The 15,586-nt window shown below is 51.5% G+C and overlaps 1 protein-coding gene and 1 long non-coding RNA gene across 2 annotated transcripts in view; one reads left to right on the forward strand and one right to left on the reverse strand.

Annotated features, from left to right (window-relative positions):
- LOC139234035 (peptidyl-prolyl cis-trans isomerase B-like) overlaps window positions 1–2,956 on the reverse strand; it is a 16,749-nt gene extending 13,793 nt beyond the window's left edge. The window contains exon 1 of the mRNA XM_070864892.1: window positions 2,819–2,956. Within this exon, the coding sequence (XP_070720993.1) occupies window positions 2,819–2,953 (135 nt within the window). The 5' untranslated portion in view covers window positions 2,954–2,956. The remainder of the gene's footprint in view (window positions 1–2,818) is intronic.
- A 734-nt stretch (window positions 2,957–3,690) lies between these two features.
- The window catches only part of LOC139233690 (uncharacterized), a 29,682-nt gene continuing 17,786 nt past the window's right edge, over window positions 3,691–15,586 (forward strand). Inside the window, exons 1-2 of the long non-coding RNA XR_011588199.1 lie at window positions 3,691–3,840; window positions 13,358–13,462. This is a non-coding gene — a long non-coding RNA (uncharacterized lncRNA). The remainder of the gene's footprint in view (window positions 3,841–13,357; window positions 13,463–15,586) is intronic.

A 15,586-nucleotide genomic window follows, 5' to 3' on the forward strand; every position in this document is an offset into this window, starting at 1 on the left:
TGGTTTAGACTTGAATGTAGGGGGTATGATTAAGCAGATGATAGAAAAATTGGACGCATGCTGGATAATGAAGAAAGCTGCAGACTGCACGAAGATATCAATAGACTGGTCATGTGCGCAGAACAGTGGCAAATGGAGTTCAATCCAAAGAATTGTGAGGAGGGCTAACAAGGCAAGGGAATACACATTAAATGGCAGGCATTGAAGTATAGAGGGACAAAGGGACCTTGGAGTGAGTGGCTACAGATCCCTGAAGGTCGACAGGTAGATAATGATTAGCCGAGGCGTAGAATACAAGAGCAGGGAGGTTATGCTTGAACTGTATAAAACACTAGTTAGGACACAGCGTGCAGTTCTGGTCACCACATTACAGGAAGGATGTGATTGCACTAGAGAGGGGATTTACGAAGATGTTGCCAGGACTGGAGAATTTTAGCTATGAGGAAAGATTGGATAGGCTGGGGTTGTTTTCTTTAGAACAGAGGAGGCTGAGGGGAGACCTGATTGAGGTGTATAAAAATATGAGAGGCCTGGATATAGTGGATAGGAAGGACCTATCTCCCTCAGCAGAGGTGTCAGTAACCAGGGGGCATAGATTTAAAAGTAATTGGGGGGAGGTTAAGAGGGGATTTGAGGGGAAATGTCTTCACCCAGAGGGTGGTGGGGGTCTGGAACTCACGGCCCGAAAGGGCGGTAGAGGCAGAAACCCTCACCACATTTAAAAAGCACTTGGATGTGCACCTGAAGTGCCGTAACCTACAGGGCTACGGACCCAGAGCTGGAAAGTGGGATTAGGCTGGGTAGCTCTTGGTCGGCCGGCGCGGACACGATGGGCCGAATGGCCTCCTTCCATGCTGTAAATTTCTGATTCCATGACGCAGGAGCGAGCATCCGTACAGGGGACACCCTGCCCTCCCCCGGGGCGAGAGGGGAGCCCGGCAAAGCTGCAGGACAAAGAAAACCACATCACCCTGACAATGCTCATCCTCGCTCAGAGCCAGGGAGCCAGCTTCCAGAGAAAGCTGATGGCAGGGGGGCAGGCTACAGTTACCCCCCCCCCCCCCACTCACTCCCCTCCCCTCCCCCCGGGCTCTCCCCCCTCCCCCCGGGACCATCCCCCTCCCCCCGGGACCCTCCTCTTCACTCACTCCCCCTTACTCAACCCCCTGGCTCTCCCCCTTCCCCCGGGACCCTCCCCTTCACTCACCCCCCCTCCCCCGGGGACCCTCCCCTTCCCCCTCACTCTCTCCCTGTCCCCTCTCTCCCTTCACCACCACGTCCCCTCCCCCCCCGGGGCCCTCTCTCTCTCTCTCTCTCTCTCTCTCTCTCTCCCCCCCCGGGCCCTCTCTCTCTCTCCCCCCCCCGGGCCCTCTCTCTCTCTCTCCCCCCCCGGGCCCTCTCTCTCTCCCCCCCCCCCGGGCCCTCTCTCTCTCCCCCCCCGGGCCCTCTCTCTCTCTCTCCCCCCCCCCCCCCCCGGGCCCTCTCTCTCTCTCTCCCCCCCCCGGGCCCTCTCTCTCTCTCCCCCCCCGGGCCCTCTCTCTCTCTCTCCCCCCGGGCCCTCTCTCTCTCTCTCCCCCCCCGGGCCCTCTCTCTCCCCCCCCGGGCCCTCTCTCTCTCCCCCCCCGGGCCCTCTCTCTCTCTCCCCCCCCGGGCCCTCTCTCTCTCCCCCCCCGGGCCCTCTCTCTCTCCCCCCCGGGCCCTCTCTCTCTCCCCCCCCGGGCCCTCTCTCTCCCCCCCCGGGCCCTCTCTCTCCCCCCCCGGGCCCTCTCTCTCTCCCCCCCGGGTCCTCTCTCTCTCTCTCTCCCCCCCCCGGGCCCTCTCTCTCTCTCTCCCCCCCCGGGCCCTCTCTCCCCCCCCGGGCCCTCTCTCTCTCCCCCCCCGGGCCCTCTCTCTCTCTCCCCCCGGGCCCTCTCTCTCTCTCCCCCCGGGCCCTCTCTCTCTCTCCCTCCCCCCCGGGCCCTCTCTCTCTCCCCCCCGGGCCCTCTCTCTCTCCCCCCCGGGCCCTCTCTCTCTCTCTCTCTCTCTCCCCCCCCCGGGCCCTCTCTCTCTCTCTCTCTCTCTCTCCCCCCCGGGCCCTCTCTCTCTCTCTCTCTCTCTCTCCCCCCCCGGGCCCTCTCTCTCTCTCTCCCCCCGGGCCCTCTCTCTCTCTCTCTCTCTCTCCCCCCCCGGGCCCTCTCTCTCTCTCTCCCCCCCGGGCCCTCTCTCTCTCTCTCCCCCCCCGGACCCTCTCTCTCCCCCCCCCCCGGACCCTCTCTCTCTCCCCCCCCCCGGGCCCTCTCTCTCTCTCTCCCCCCCCCGGGCCCTCTCTCTCTCTCTCTCTCTCTCTCCCCCCCGGGCCCTCTCTCTCTCCCCCCCCGGGCCCTCTCTCTCTCCCCCCCCCGGGCCCTCTCTCTCTCTCCCCCCCCGGGCCCTCTCTCTCTCCCCCCCCCGGGCCCTCTCTCTCTCTCTCCCCCCCCCGGGCCCTCTCTCTCTCTCTCTCTCTCTCCCCCCCGGGCCCTCTCTCTCCCCCCCCGGGCCCTCTCTCTCTCTCCCCCCCGGGCCCTCTCTCTCTCTCCCCCCGGGGGCCCTCTCTCTCTCTCCCCCCCCGGGCCCTCTCTCTCTCTCCCCCCCCGGGCCTCTCTCTCTCTCTCCCCCCCCGGGCCCTCTCTCTCTCTCCCCCCCCGGGCCCTCTCTCTCTCTCCCCCCCCGGGGGCCCTCTCTCTCTCTCTCCCCCTCCGGGCCCTCTCTCTCTCCCCCCCGGGCCCTCTCTCTCTCTCCCCCCCCGGGCCCTCTCTCTCTCTCCCCCCCCGGGCCCTCTCTCTCTCTCCCCCCCCGTTACCTTGACGGTGACCTTGGGCCCCTTGGCGCGCTCCCCGGCCCGGCCGGCGGGCAGCAGCAGCAGCAGGAGGCCGAGGCCGGCGGTGAACAGCGCGGCGCCGAACAGCAGCTTCATCTCGCGGCGGAAGCGGCGCATGCAGGGGGCGGGGCTAGTGCGGGGCGGGGCCTGTCCGGGGGGGCGGGGCCGGGCTCCCGGCAGCGCCCACTGCCGGCCGGGGGGGTGGGTACCATTGCCCACAACACTCAGCACCCGCGTTCGGCCCGAGCCGCACCAACTCACACACTCAGCTAGAGTCCGATCCCACACTCTCCCCAACCCGCGCCCGGCACCCGCAGCTTCCGCTCATGCGGAATCCCCTTGTTCCTCCTGCATCAAACCTCCCTTCCCCAGGACTGGTACAGTCCGAGCCCCAGCTCACCTTTGTACGCATGCGCAGAAGCTAAGATAGTCCATTCTGCAAGCAGGGGGGACCGGGAACAGACTGAGGCAGATAAACATCAGGAAATTGTCTAATACAATCGGAAAATCGGACACGAAAAGTAAGACTCTTATACACACCAATTTGAAAAGGCTTGTTGAATCCTTTTTATTCATTTTTTCTTTTATATATTAGTAGAGTGTTACAGGTCACCCCTATCTTATGTGATACATTCCAAAGCCTTGCCATTCTCAGAGCCACGAACGTGCCACGTTACTCACTCGCGATTGGCCAAGCCACCGGCTGTCATCAGCCAATAGAGTTCGAAATGGGCAGAAAACGGAGCCCGCCCCCAACCGAGGGGCCACGTGGCACCGAGCCTTTCTTTTGTGGACCAATGGGAAACTAGCTTCTGCTGTTGCTGGGCAGATTTGGGGCCCAGCCTAAAGGGCTGCCATGCGGCTGGGCCTGGAGCCTGGGGGCTTGCTTGACCATGGGGTTGCCTTCAAAGGCCAAACCTCTCCACACTTTGCACCAGGCATCACTGGGCAGTGAACATTAAGACGGATTGCAAAAGTTTCTATAGATATGTAAAGAGAAAAAGGTTAGTAAAGACAAACGTAGGTACCCTGCAGTCAGAATCAGGGGAAGTCATAACGGGGAACAAAGAAATGGCGGACCAATTGAACAAGTACTTTGGTTCGGTATTCACGAAGGAGGACACGAACAACCTTCCGGTTATAAAAGGGGTCAGAGGGTCTAGTAAGGAGGAGGAACTGAGGGAAATCCTTATTAGCCGGGAAATTGTGTTGGGGAAATTGATGGGATTGAAGGCCGATAAATCCCCAGGGCCTGATGGACTGCATCCCAGAGTACTTAAGGAGGTGGCCTTGGAAATAGTGGATGCATTGACAGTCATTTTCCAACATTCCATTGACTCTGGATCAGTTCCTATGGAGTGGAGGGTAGCCAATGTAACCCCACTTTTTAAAAAAGGAGGGAGAGAGAAAACAGGGAATTATAGACCGGTCAGCCTGACATCGGTAGTGGGTAAAATGATGGAATCAATTATTAAGGATGTCATAGCAGTGCATTTGGAAAGAGGTGACATGATAGGTCCAAGTCAGCATGGATTTGTGAAAGGGAAATCATGCTTGACAAATCTTCTGGAATTTTTTGAGGATGTTTCCAGTAGAGTGGATAAGGGAGAACCAGTTGATGTGGTATATTTGGACTTTCAGAAGGCGTTCGACAAGGTCCCACACAAGAGATTGATGTGCAAAGTTAGAGCACATGGGATTGGGGGTAGTGTACTGACATGGATTGAGAACTGGTTGTCAGACAGGAAGCAAAGAGTAGGAGTAAATGGGTACTTTTCAGAATGGCAGGCAGTGACTAGTGGGGTACCGCAGGGTTCTGTGCTGGGGCCCCAGCTGTTTACACTGTACATTAATGATTTAGATGAGGGGATTGAGTGTAGTATCTCCAAGTTTGCGGATGACACTAAGTTGGGTGGCAGTGTGAGCTGCGAGGAGGATGCTGTGAGGCTGCAGAGCGACTTGGATAGGTTAGGTGAGTGGGCAAATGCATGGCAGATGAAGTATAATGTGGATAAATGTGAGGTTATCCACTTTGGTGGTAAAAACAGAGAGACAGACTATTATCTGAATGGTGACAGATTAGGAAAAGGGGAGGTGCAAAGAGACCTGGGTGTCATGGTACATCAGTCATTGAAGGTTGGCATGCAGGTGCAGCAGGCGGTTAAGAAAGCAAATGGCATGTTGGCCTTCATAGCAAGGGGATTTGAGTACAGGGGCAGGGAGGTGTTGCTACAGTTGTACAGGGCATTGGTGAGGCCACACCTGGAGTATTGTGTACAGTTTTGGTCTCCTAACCTGAGGAAGGACATTCTTGCTATTGAGGGAGTGCAGCGAAGGTTCACCAGACTGATTCCCGGGATGGCGGGACTGACCTATCAAGAAAGACTGGATCAACTGGGCTTGTATTCACTGGAGTTCAGAAGAATGAGAGGGGACCTCATAGAAACATATAAAATTCTGACGGGGTTAGACAGGTTAGATGCAGGAAGAATGTTCCCAATGTTGGGGAAGTCCAGAACCAGGGGTCACAGTCTAAGGATAAGGGGTAAGCCATTTAGGACCGAGATGCGGAGGAACTTCTTCACCCAGAGAGTGGTGAACCTGTGGAATTCTCTACCACAGAAAGTTGTTGAGGCCAATTCACTAAATATATTCAAAAAGGAGTTAGATGAGGTCCTTACTGCTAGGGGGATCAAGGGGTATGGCGAGAAAGCAGGAATGGGGTACTGAAGTTGAATGTTCAGCCATGAACTCATTGAATGGCGGTGCAGGCTAGAAGGGCCGAATGGCCTACTCCTGCACCTATTTTCTATGTTTCTATGTTTCTATGTGTCCAGGGCCCCAAACACTCCTTGCACATGAAACAGCGATTTACTTGTACTTTTTGCAATTGAGTATTTGCTGCTCTCCATGTGGTGTCCTCCACACCGGGGAGACCAAGCCCAGATTGGGTGACCGCTTTGCGGAGCGCCTCCGTTCAGTCCTCGGGCTTGACCCCGAGCTTCCGGCCGCCTGTCACTTTAATTCCCCGCTCCACTCCCACTCTGACCTCTCCATCCTCGGCCTCCTGCACTGTTCCAACGAAGCTCAACGCAAGCTCGAGGAACAGCACCTCACCTTCCGATTCGGCACCTTACAGCCTCCCGGACTCAACATCCAGTTCAACGATTTCAGACCGTATCAGAGAATGATTAGAAAATGACCATCCCCAGGAGGAGGCCATTTGGCCCATCGTGTCCGTAATATCGCCTCCCATGTTCCGGCCAGCAGCTGTTGACGATCACACTGCCTTGTTTCGCAGCAGAAATACAAGTTCCAGAAATACTTGCATAGTTCAAAAGTTATACAGAGATGTGTTAGAATTCCAACAATTCAGTATTCTCTCACAAATTGTGACTCACATCCCATTTACACCTCTTTTGTTTCTTTATTTGCCCCATTACCGTCTCCTTTTGCCTCGCACCAACATTTAATCTCTCTTGCCCCCCCGCCCTATCACAGACCTTCCCTTTTTGTTCTATCCTCCCACCCCCCTTTCCCTGCTCCTACACTTGCTTAAAAACCTGTTACATCTCTAACCTTTCTCCAGTTCTGACGAAGGGTCAGTGACCTGAAACGTTAACTCTCTTTCTCTCTCCACAGATGCTGCCCGACCCGCTGAGTGTTTCCAGCATTTCATTTCAGATTTCCAGCATCCGCAGTATTTTGCGTTTGTAGGAGTGGGAGCCCCGGCTGATTATAGACTTTCTCAGAGGGCTCGGAGGGGAATGTTTGAGTTGTGCGAAATCTGCAGAGTTAAAAAGAAAGACTTGCATTTCTATAGCGCCTTTTATGATCACCTGATGCCCAAAAGCGCTTTACAGCCAATGAACTTTTTTTTGGAAGTGTAGTCACTGTTGTGATATAGGAAATGGACAGCAAATTTACACACAGCAAGCTCCCACAAACAGATAATCTGTTTTTTTAGTGATGTTGGTTGAAGGATAAATATTAGCCAGGATTACTGGGAAGAACTCCCCTGCTCTTCTTCAAGTAGTGCCATGGGATCTTTTACATCCACCTGAGAGAGCAGATAGGGCCTCGGTTTAACATCTCATCTGAAAGACGGCACCTCCGACAGTGCAGCTCCCCCCTGGAGTGTTAGCCTGGAGTTTGTGCTCAAGTTTCTGGAGTGGGACTTGAACCCACGGCCTTCTGACTCAGAGGCGAGGGTGTTACCCGCCATGGCTAACACTGAGTTCGGAGGGTTTACGCTGGAACCTGCTGGGAGTTTATGGCTCAGTAACACAGCAAGCATTGCATTCATCCGTGGAATAATGGGGCGGGCACGAAGGAGTTGGTCCTTCGGTGTAAAATCGGTGATTCAAAAATCATGAATGGGTTTTGATAGATTAGATCGGGAGAAACTGTTTACAGTGGCAGGCGGGTCGGTAACCAGAGGACACAGATTTAAAGTAATTGGCGGAAGAACCAGAGGCGAGATGAGGAAAATGTGTTTTACGCAGCGAGTTGTTGTGATCTGGAACGCGCTGCTTGAAAGGGCGGTGGGATCAGATTCAATAGTAACTTTCACAAGGGGAATTGGATAAATACTGGAAAAGGAAAAATTTACAGGGCTGTGGGGAGTCATTATCATCAACATAGGTAGTCCCTCGGAGTCGAGGACGACTTGCTGCTACGCTAAACGTGCGCCCTGTCACAGGTGGGACAGACAGAGGTTGAGGGAAGGGGAGGGTGGGACAGGTTTGCCACACGCTCCTTCCGCTGCCTGCGCTTGGTTTCTGCACGCTCTCGGCGACGAGACTCGAGGTGCTCAGCGCCCTCCCAGATGCACTTCCTCCCCTTAGGGCAGTCTTGGGCCAGGGACTCCCAGGTGTCGGTGGGGATGTTGCACTTTATCAGGGAGGCTTTGAGGGCGTCCTTGAAGCATTTCCTCTGACCACCTGGGGCTCGCTTGCCGTGTCGAAGTTCCACTTGCGGACGATGTAGCCTGCCCAACGGAGCTGGTCGAGTGTGGGAATAATTGAATCGCTTTTTCACAGAACCGGCTCAGGTACGATGGGCCGAATGGCCCTTTTCTGTGCTGTGTCATTGTAGGATTCTAAATGGTTATATTGTATAATCATATTTTGGAATGAGTTAGGTGACATTTCAAGCAATTAAATAACATAAGTTTTTTTTTGTAAATCAATCTCCTCTCTCCAGAAACACATCTGATCTCTTGAACCCATTTATCTTTCTAAATATGTGGAGCATTTAGACTGCACCATGTCACATTGTGGCTACTATATGTTCCATCTACAGGAAGCACCGCAGCAACTTAACAAGGTTACTCCGACAGCACCTCCCTCCCCAGCGACCTCCACCACCGAGAAGGACAAGAGCATTTAAGGGGAAGCTGGATAAACATGTGTGGGCGAAAAGGACCAGAAGGCCATACTGGTAGGGGTTAGAGGAGGTTAATGTGGGAGGAGGCTCGTGTGGAGCATAAATACCGGCATGGACCAATGGCCTGTTTATGTGCCGTGAAATTCGATGTAAAGAACAGCCATGTCATGGGAACACCACCACCTCCACGTTCCCCTCCCAGTCACACACCATCCCGACTGGGAAATATATCGGCCGTTCCTTCATCGTCGCTGGGTCACAATCCTGGAACTCCCTCCCTAACAGCACTGTGGGAGCACCTTCACCACACAGACTGCAGCAGTTCAAGAAGGCGGCTCACCACCACCTTCTCAAGGGGCAATTGGGGATGGGCAATAAATGCCGGCCTTGCCAGCGACGCCCACATCCCGGGAACAAGTAATAGTACTATACAAATGCAAAATACTGCAGATGCTGGAATCGGAGATAAAAACAGAAAATTGCAACAGGTCGAGCAGCATCTGTGGAGAGAAACAGAGTTAAGGTTTCAGGCCTGTGAATACTTGTGGAAATATCAGAAAGAATTCACGATTAATAAGAATTTAGCTCATGCTTGAGTTTAAACCGGTAGACTCAGTGTCTTTTACACTGAAAACAGCAGGCACTGACCTCAGGGTGAAAATGATAAGGATAAAAGCTGCAGAATAGTGAAGCCAAATTCAAATGGGTCACCATGTGTAAGAGGTAGTGTGTGAATAATGAATGTCAGTGAACAGGGTCCCTATAAAGGCTAGTGAACGAACAAAAGGTCAGTTGCAGGAATAACAGATGTATCCAAATGGGAAGGAAAGTTACCTTAGCAGAAATAGGAACAGTAGGGGTGGGAAGGGATGAAGAAAGACCTAACTGATCAAGATATGCGGCACACACACCAGTAACAAGGACACTGATATTGGTAATAACTCATGGAGACAAGACAGGGCTACGCTAACAGAAGAATATATATGTACAAAGTGAAATGTCAGCAGAATCTGTCAAAACTGACACGTGTTTAACTGAGAGAAGAAAGGGTACAACTAGAGACAAGATTTGGAGGAAGTTAGCGAGAACCTAGGAGCAACACTCAACAGCAGGAACTTGGGGTAAAATCCCTAAGCTGAAGTCAGACGGAGCTTGATCACCTCGGACCGAATTGGGTAATATCTATATAGGTTCTGAGTCCTATATTCTGTAGTAAATAATGAGCAGAGTTTGTTAAAGCATTTATTAAAGGTAAGTTGGCTTGTGACTCTAGTGCCATAGTCTTTTGTTCAGGTTAAACTTACTGTGGGAATCCTAAAAGGAAAATTGCGAACCTCTTTGTTCGATCTTTCGAACATGTAGTGAATTCGGTGTAACAATACTGTACCAGGTACTGTACACTTCAGTCGCCTTTCCTGATTCCGAGGCCTTCTATGTGGTGGGTTGGCCTGAGAATGACATCACCTGGTGTCCAGCACTTTGTTTGGAGCCTCCGTGACCAATGGGCAACATAAGAACATAAGAACATAAGAATTAGGAACAGGAGTAGGCCATCTAGCCCCTCGAGCCTGCTCCGCCATTCAACAAGATCATGGCTGATCTGGCCGTGGACTCAGCTCCACTTACCCGCCCGCTCCCCATAACCCTTAATTCCCTTATTGGTTAAAAATCTATCTATCTGTGACTTGAATATATTCAATGAGCTAGCCTCAACTGCTTCCTTGGGCAGAGAATTCCACAGATTCACAACCCTCTGGGAGAAGAAATTCCTTCTCAACTCGGTTTTAAATTGGCTCCCCCATATTTTGAGGCTGTGCCCCCTAGTTCTAGTCTCCCCGACCAGTGGAAACAACCTCTCTGCCTCTATCTTGTCTATCCCTTTCATTATTTTAAATGTTTCCAAAAGATCACCCCTCATCCTTCTGAACTACGAGTAAAGACCCAGTCTACTCAATCTATCATCATAAGGTAACCCCCTCATCTCCGGAATCAGCCTAGTGAATCGTCTCTGTACCCCCTCCAAAGCTAGTATATCCTTCCTTAAGTAAGGTGACCAAAACTGCACGCAGTACTCCAGGTGCGGCCTCACCAATACCCTGTACAGTTGCAGCAGGACCTCCCTGCTTTTGTACTCCATCCCTCTCGCAATGAAGGCCAACATTTCATTCGTCTTCCTGATTACCTGCTGCACCTGCAAACTAACTTTTTAGGATTCATGCACAAGGACCTCCATTCAAATAATATTCCCTTTTACTGTTTTTTTTTCCAAGTTGGATGACCTCACACTTTCTGACATTGTATTCCATCTGCCAAACCTTAGCCCATTCGCTTAACCTATCTAAATCTCTTTGCAGCCTCTCTGTGTCCTCTACACAACCCGCGTTCCCACTAATCTTTGTGTCATCTGCAAATTTTGTTACACTACACTCTGTCCCCTCTTCCAGGTCATCTATGTATATTGTAAACAGTTGTGGTCCCAGCACCGATCCCTGTGGTACACCACTAACCACCGATTTCCAACCTGAAAAGGACCCATTTTTCCTGACTCTCTGCTTTCTGTTGGCCAGCCAATTCTCTATCCATGCTAATACATTTCCTCTGACTCCACGTACCTTTATCTTTTGCAGTAACCTTTTGTGTGGCACTTTATCGAATGCCTTTTGGAAATCTAAATACACCACATCCATCGGTACACCTCTATCCACCATGCTTGTTATATCCTCAAAGAATTCCAGTAAATTAGTTGAACATGATTTCCCCTTCATGAATCCATGTTGTGTCTGCTTGATTGCACTATTCCTATCTAGATGTCCCGCTATTTCTTCCTTAATGATAGCTTCAAGCATTTTCCCCACTACAGATGTTAAACTAACCGGCCTATAGTTACCTGCCTTTTGTCTGCCCCCTTTTTTAAACAGTGGCGTTACATTAGCTGCTTTCCAATCCACTGGTACCTCCCCAGAGTCCAGAGAATTTTGGTAGATTATAACGAATGCATCTGCTATAACTTCCGCCATCTCTTTTAATACCCTGGGATGCATTTCATCCGGACCAGGGGACTTGTCTACCTTGAGTCCCATTAGCCTGTCCAGCACTACCCCCCTAGTGATAGTGATTATCTCAAGGTCCTCCATTCCCACATTCCCGTGACCAGCAATTTTTGGCATGTTTTTTGTGTCTTCCACTGTGAAGACCGAAGCAAAATAATTGTTTAAGGTCTCAGCCATTTCCACATTTCCCATTATTAAATCCCCCTTCTCATCTTCTAAGGGACCAACATTTACTTTAGTCACTCTTTTCCGTTTTATATATCTGTAAAAGCTTTTATTATCTGTTTACATCATTGATCGTGGAAACAGCATCCAGATTTAGTTACTGTTACTTTGACTGGACGATCTGCATTAATTGTGTGATCCTGCTGGGAAGTCACTTGTAGTGTGGATGCTGTCTGGTGGCATTGGGCCGGGTGCAGTTTTGGGCATGTTCAAAACAGTCCTGCATTATGCATTGGGTGTTGGATCTCATCGTCGATGTCTGCTCTTGTTGATAGGAGGCTCCCGAGGTATGGGAAGTGGTCCACGTCGTCCAGGGCCGCGCCGTGGATCTTGATGACTGGGGGGCAGTGCTGTGCAGCGAGGACAGGCTGGTGGAGGAACTTTGTCTTACGGATGTTTAGCGTAAGGCCCATGCTTTCATATGCCTCAGTAAATACGTTGATTATGTCCTGGAGTGCAGCCTCTGTATGTGCGCAGACGCAGGCGTCGTCCGCGTACTGTAGCTCAACGACTGAGGTTAGAGTGGTCTTGGACCTGGCCTGGAGATGGTGTAGGTTGAACAGCTTCCCACTGGTTCTGTAGTTTAGTTCTACTCCAGCGGGGAGCTTGTTGACTGTGAGGTGGAGCATGGCAGCGAGATAGATTGAGAAGAGGGTTACATAGAAACATAGAAACATAGAAAATAGGTGCAGGAGCAGGCCATTCGGCCCTTCGAGCCTGCACCGCCATTCAATAAGATCATAGCTGATCATTCCCTCAGTACCCCCTTCCTGCTTTCTCTCCTTACCCCTTGATCCCTTTGGCCATAAGGGCCATATCTAACTCCCTTTTCAATATATCCAATGAACTGGCATCACAACTCTCTGTGGTAGAGAATTCCACAGGTTACCCACTCTCTGAGTGAAGAAGTTTCTCCTCATCTCGGTCCTAAATGGCTTACCCCTTATTCTTAGACTGTGACCCCTGGTTCTGGAACTCCCCAGCATCGGGAACATTCTTTGTAACTCTAACCTGTCCAATCCCATCAGAATGTTATATGTTTCTATGAGATCCCCTCTCATCCTTCTAAACTCCAGTGAATACAGATCCAGTCGATCCAGTCTCTCCTCAAATGCCAGTCCAGCCATCCAGGAATCAGTCTGGTGAACCTTCGCTGTACTCCCTCAATAGCAAGAACGTCCTTCCTCAGATTAGGAGACCAAAACTGAACACAATATTCCAGGTGTGGCCTCACCAAGGCCCTGTACAACTGCAGTAAGACCTCCCTGCTCCTATACGCAAACCCTCTAGCTATGAAGGCCAACATACCATTTGCCTTCTTCACCGCCTGCTGTACCTGCATGCCAACCTTCAATGACTGATGAACCATGACACCCAGGTCTCGTTGCACCTCCCCTTTTCCTAATCTGTCACCATTCAGATAATATTCTGTCTTCCTGTTTTTGCCCCCAAAATGGATAACCTCACATTTATCCACATTATACTGCACCTGCCACGCATTTGCCCACTCACCTAACCTGTCCAAGTCACCCTGCAGCCTCTTAGCGTCCTCCTCACAGCTCACACCGCCACCCAGCTTAGGGTTGGGGCGATGACAAGAGCAGACACTGACGACGAGATTCAACACTGCCTCCAGTGCGCCAGTGCAGCCTTCGGCCACCTGAGGAAAAGAGTGTTTGAAGACCAAGTCCTCAAATCTGCCACCAAGCTCATGGTCTATAGGGCTGTAGTAATACCTGCCCTCCTGTATGGCTCAGAGACATGGACCATGTATTGTGTATGTAGGCACTCTGTTAATGACTCCACGATGCAGGGGGTATAGTACTTAAACTATAGTGACCTTAGTCCTTTATTGCAGCTCCTAGAGTGAGGACACCGAGAAGTGAGCTCCCTTTTATACTTGGTTACCTGCAGAGTACAAGTGATCCTTAGGTTTCCAGCAGCAGCACCCTCTGGTGTACAGGTAAGGTGTGTACAGGGTGAAGGTACATTCAGTGATACAGTACATCATAACATTACATCATAACATTGTAGGCATGCATACATAACACCATGTACAGTAGACAACTCAAGTCGCTGGAGAAATACGATGTCACCGCAAGATCCTGCAAATCCCCTGGGAGGACAGACGCACCAACGTTAGTGTCCTCGACCAGGCCAATATCCCCAGCTGGGCGGGCCACATTGTCCGCATGCCAGACACGAGACTCCCAAAGCAAGCGCTCTACTCGGAACTCCTTCACGGCAAACGAGCCAAAGGTGGGCAGAGGAAACGTTTCAAGGACACCCTCAAAGCCTCCCTGATAAAGTGCAGCATCCCCACCGACACCTGGGAGTCCCTGGCCAAAGACCGCCCTAAGTGGAGGAAGTGCATCCGGGAGGGCGCTGAGCACCTCGAGTCTCAACGCTGAGAGCATGCAGAGACCAAGCGCAGGCAGCGGAAAGAGCGGTAAACCAGTCCCACCCACCCCTTCCTTCAACGCCTAAGTGTCCCACCTGTGACAGGGACTGTGGCTCTCGTATTGGACTGTTCAGCTACCTAAGAACTCATGTTTAGAGTGGAAGCAAGTCTTCCTCGATTCTGAGGGACTGCCTATGATAATGATGAAGATGCATTGGGTGAAATAAAGTTCCCTCCACTTTCCTTCTCAGTCCTAACTAGCTCTGTCCCCACTGGGATTTTGTGCCTTCTCAGCAGTGAATTTGTTGCCTGGATCAATTTAGCTAAACAGCATCAATTAGACAGTAATGAACGAATATTAATCACCGAGGTTACTGTCCGCGTTTCCGGGAGTGTTTAGTATCGGATAAAGATCTGGTGGGGCCATCTCCTGGTGAGAAGTATAATAACAGTTCCACACAGTCTCCAAACTCTCTCCTTCATGCCTACCCTGGATCCACAGAGCCCGTGTCTAAGGTTTGAGACCAGCTCCCCGTTAATTGAGCTGTTGTTACTCACAGATCCTGCTGGTCGGATTTAGGATTTATCCACTAGTGAGAAACTAAGAACAATCCCTTCCCAAACCTCCAGCCCTATCAAACTCAAACAGGAGAAACCAGCCAGCACAAAATTTAAACACAATAAGACTGAGTTTGGAGGGCTATATTCCCAGAGCATTCTGGGTGTTGCAGTCTGTGCGGTGAAGGTGCTCCCATGCTGTTAGGGAGACCCAGCGACGATGAAGGAACGGCCGATATATTCCCAAGTCAGGATGGTGTGTGACTGGGAGGGGAACGTGGAGGTGGTGGTGTTCCCATGGGCCTGCTGCCCTTGTCCTTCTAGGGGGTAGAGGTCGCGGGTTTGGGAGGTGCTGCCGAAGAAGCCTTGGCGAGTTGCATCTTGTAGATGGCGCACACTGCAGCCAGGGGGCGCCGGTGGTGGAGGGACTGGATACTGAGTCCAGTGGCAGAGGAGAGAGCCAGACCCAAGAGACAGGATGATCGATAACAATAAGTAGACAGACACAGAGAAAAAATTCAACTCAGCGTCAACTCTCAATCAACAAGGCAAAATGTAGAATTCTAATCTTCTCCCCTGGAAAAAAATCAGCAAGCATCCAGTATTTATATTAAATTAAACTCATTTAAATATAAGAAAGTGCCACTGTCTGTTTCAAGCCAGTGTGTCCAATTTAAAATGTAATTAAACAATTTGTATAAAGGTTACACACATTTTTCAATTTTGCATGTCCAATTTACGAATGAAACACAAAGATTAATGTGGACAGTTCTAATGTTCAAAAAGCTCTTAGTGTGTTTGTCTGCAAAACCTAATGTTACACCAGTGTCACAATTCTTTAGTGCAACGTTATTCTAGGACCAGCGCCCTGTACCCCAGGGAGAGTCAGCACCTTCAGGGACTGTACCCCAGGGAGAGTCAGCACCTTCAGGGACTGTACCCCAGGGAGAGTCAGCACCTTCAGGGACTGTACCCCAGGGAGAGTCAGCACCTTCAGGGACTGTACCCCAGGGAGAGTCAGCACCTTCAGGGACTGTACCCCGGGGAGAGTCAGCACCTTCAGGGACTGTACCCCAGGGAGAGTCAGCACCTTCAGGGACTGTACCCCAGGGAGAGTCAGCACCTTCA

This window comes from Pristiophorus japonicus, chromosome 21, assembly GCF_044704955.1.
Source record: "Pristiophorus japonicus isolate sPriJap1 chromosome 21, sPriJap1.hap1, whole genome shotgun sequence".
NCBI classification, from domain to species: domain Eukaryota; kingdom Metazoa; phylum Chordata; class Chondrichthyes; family Pristiophoridae; genus Pristiophorus; species Pristiophorus japonicus.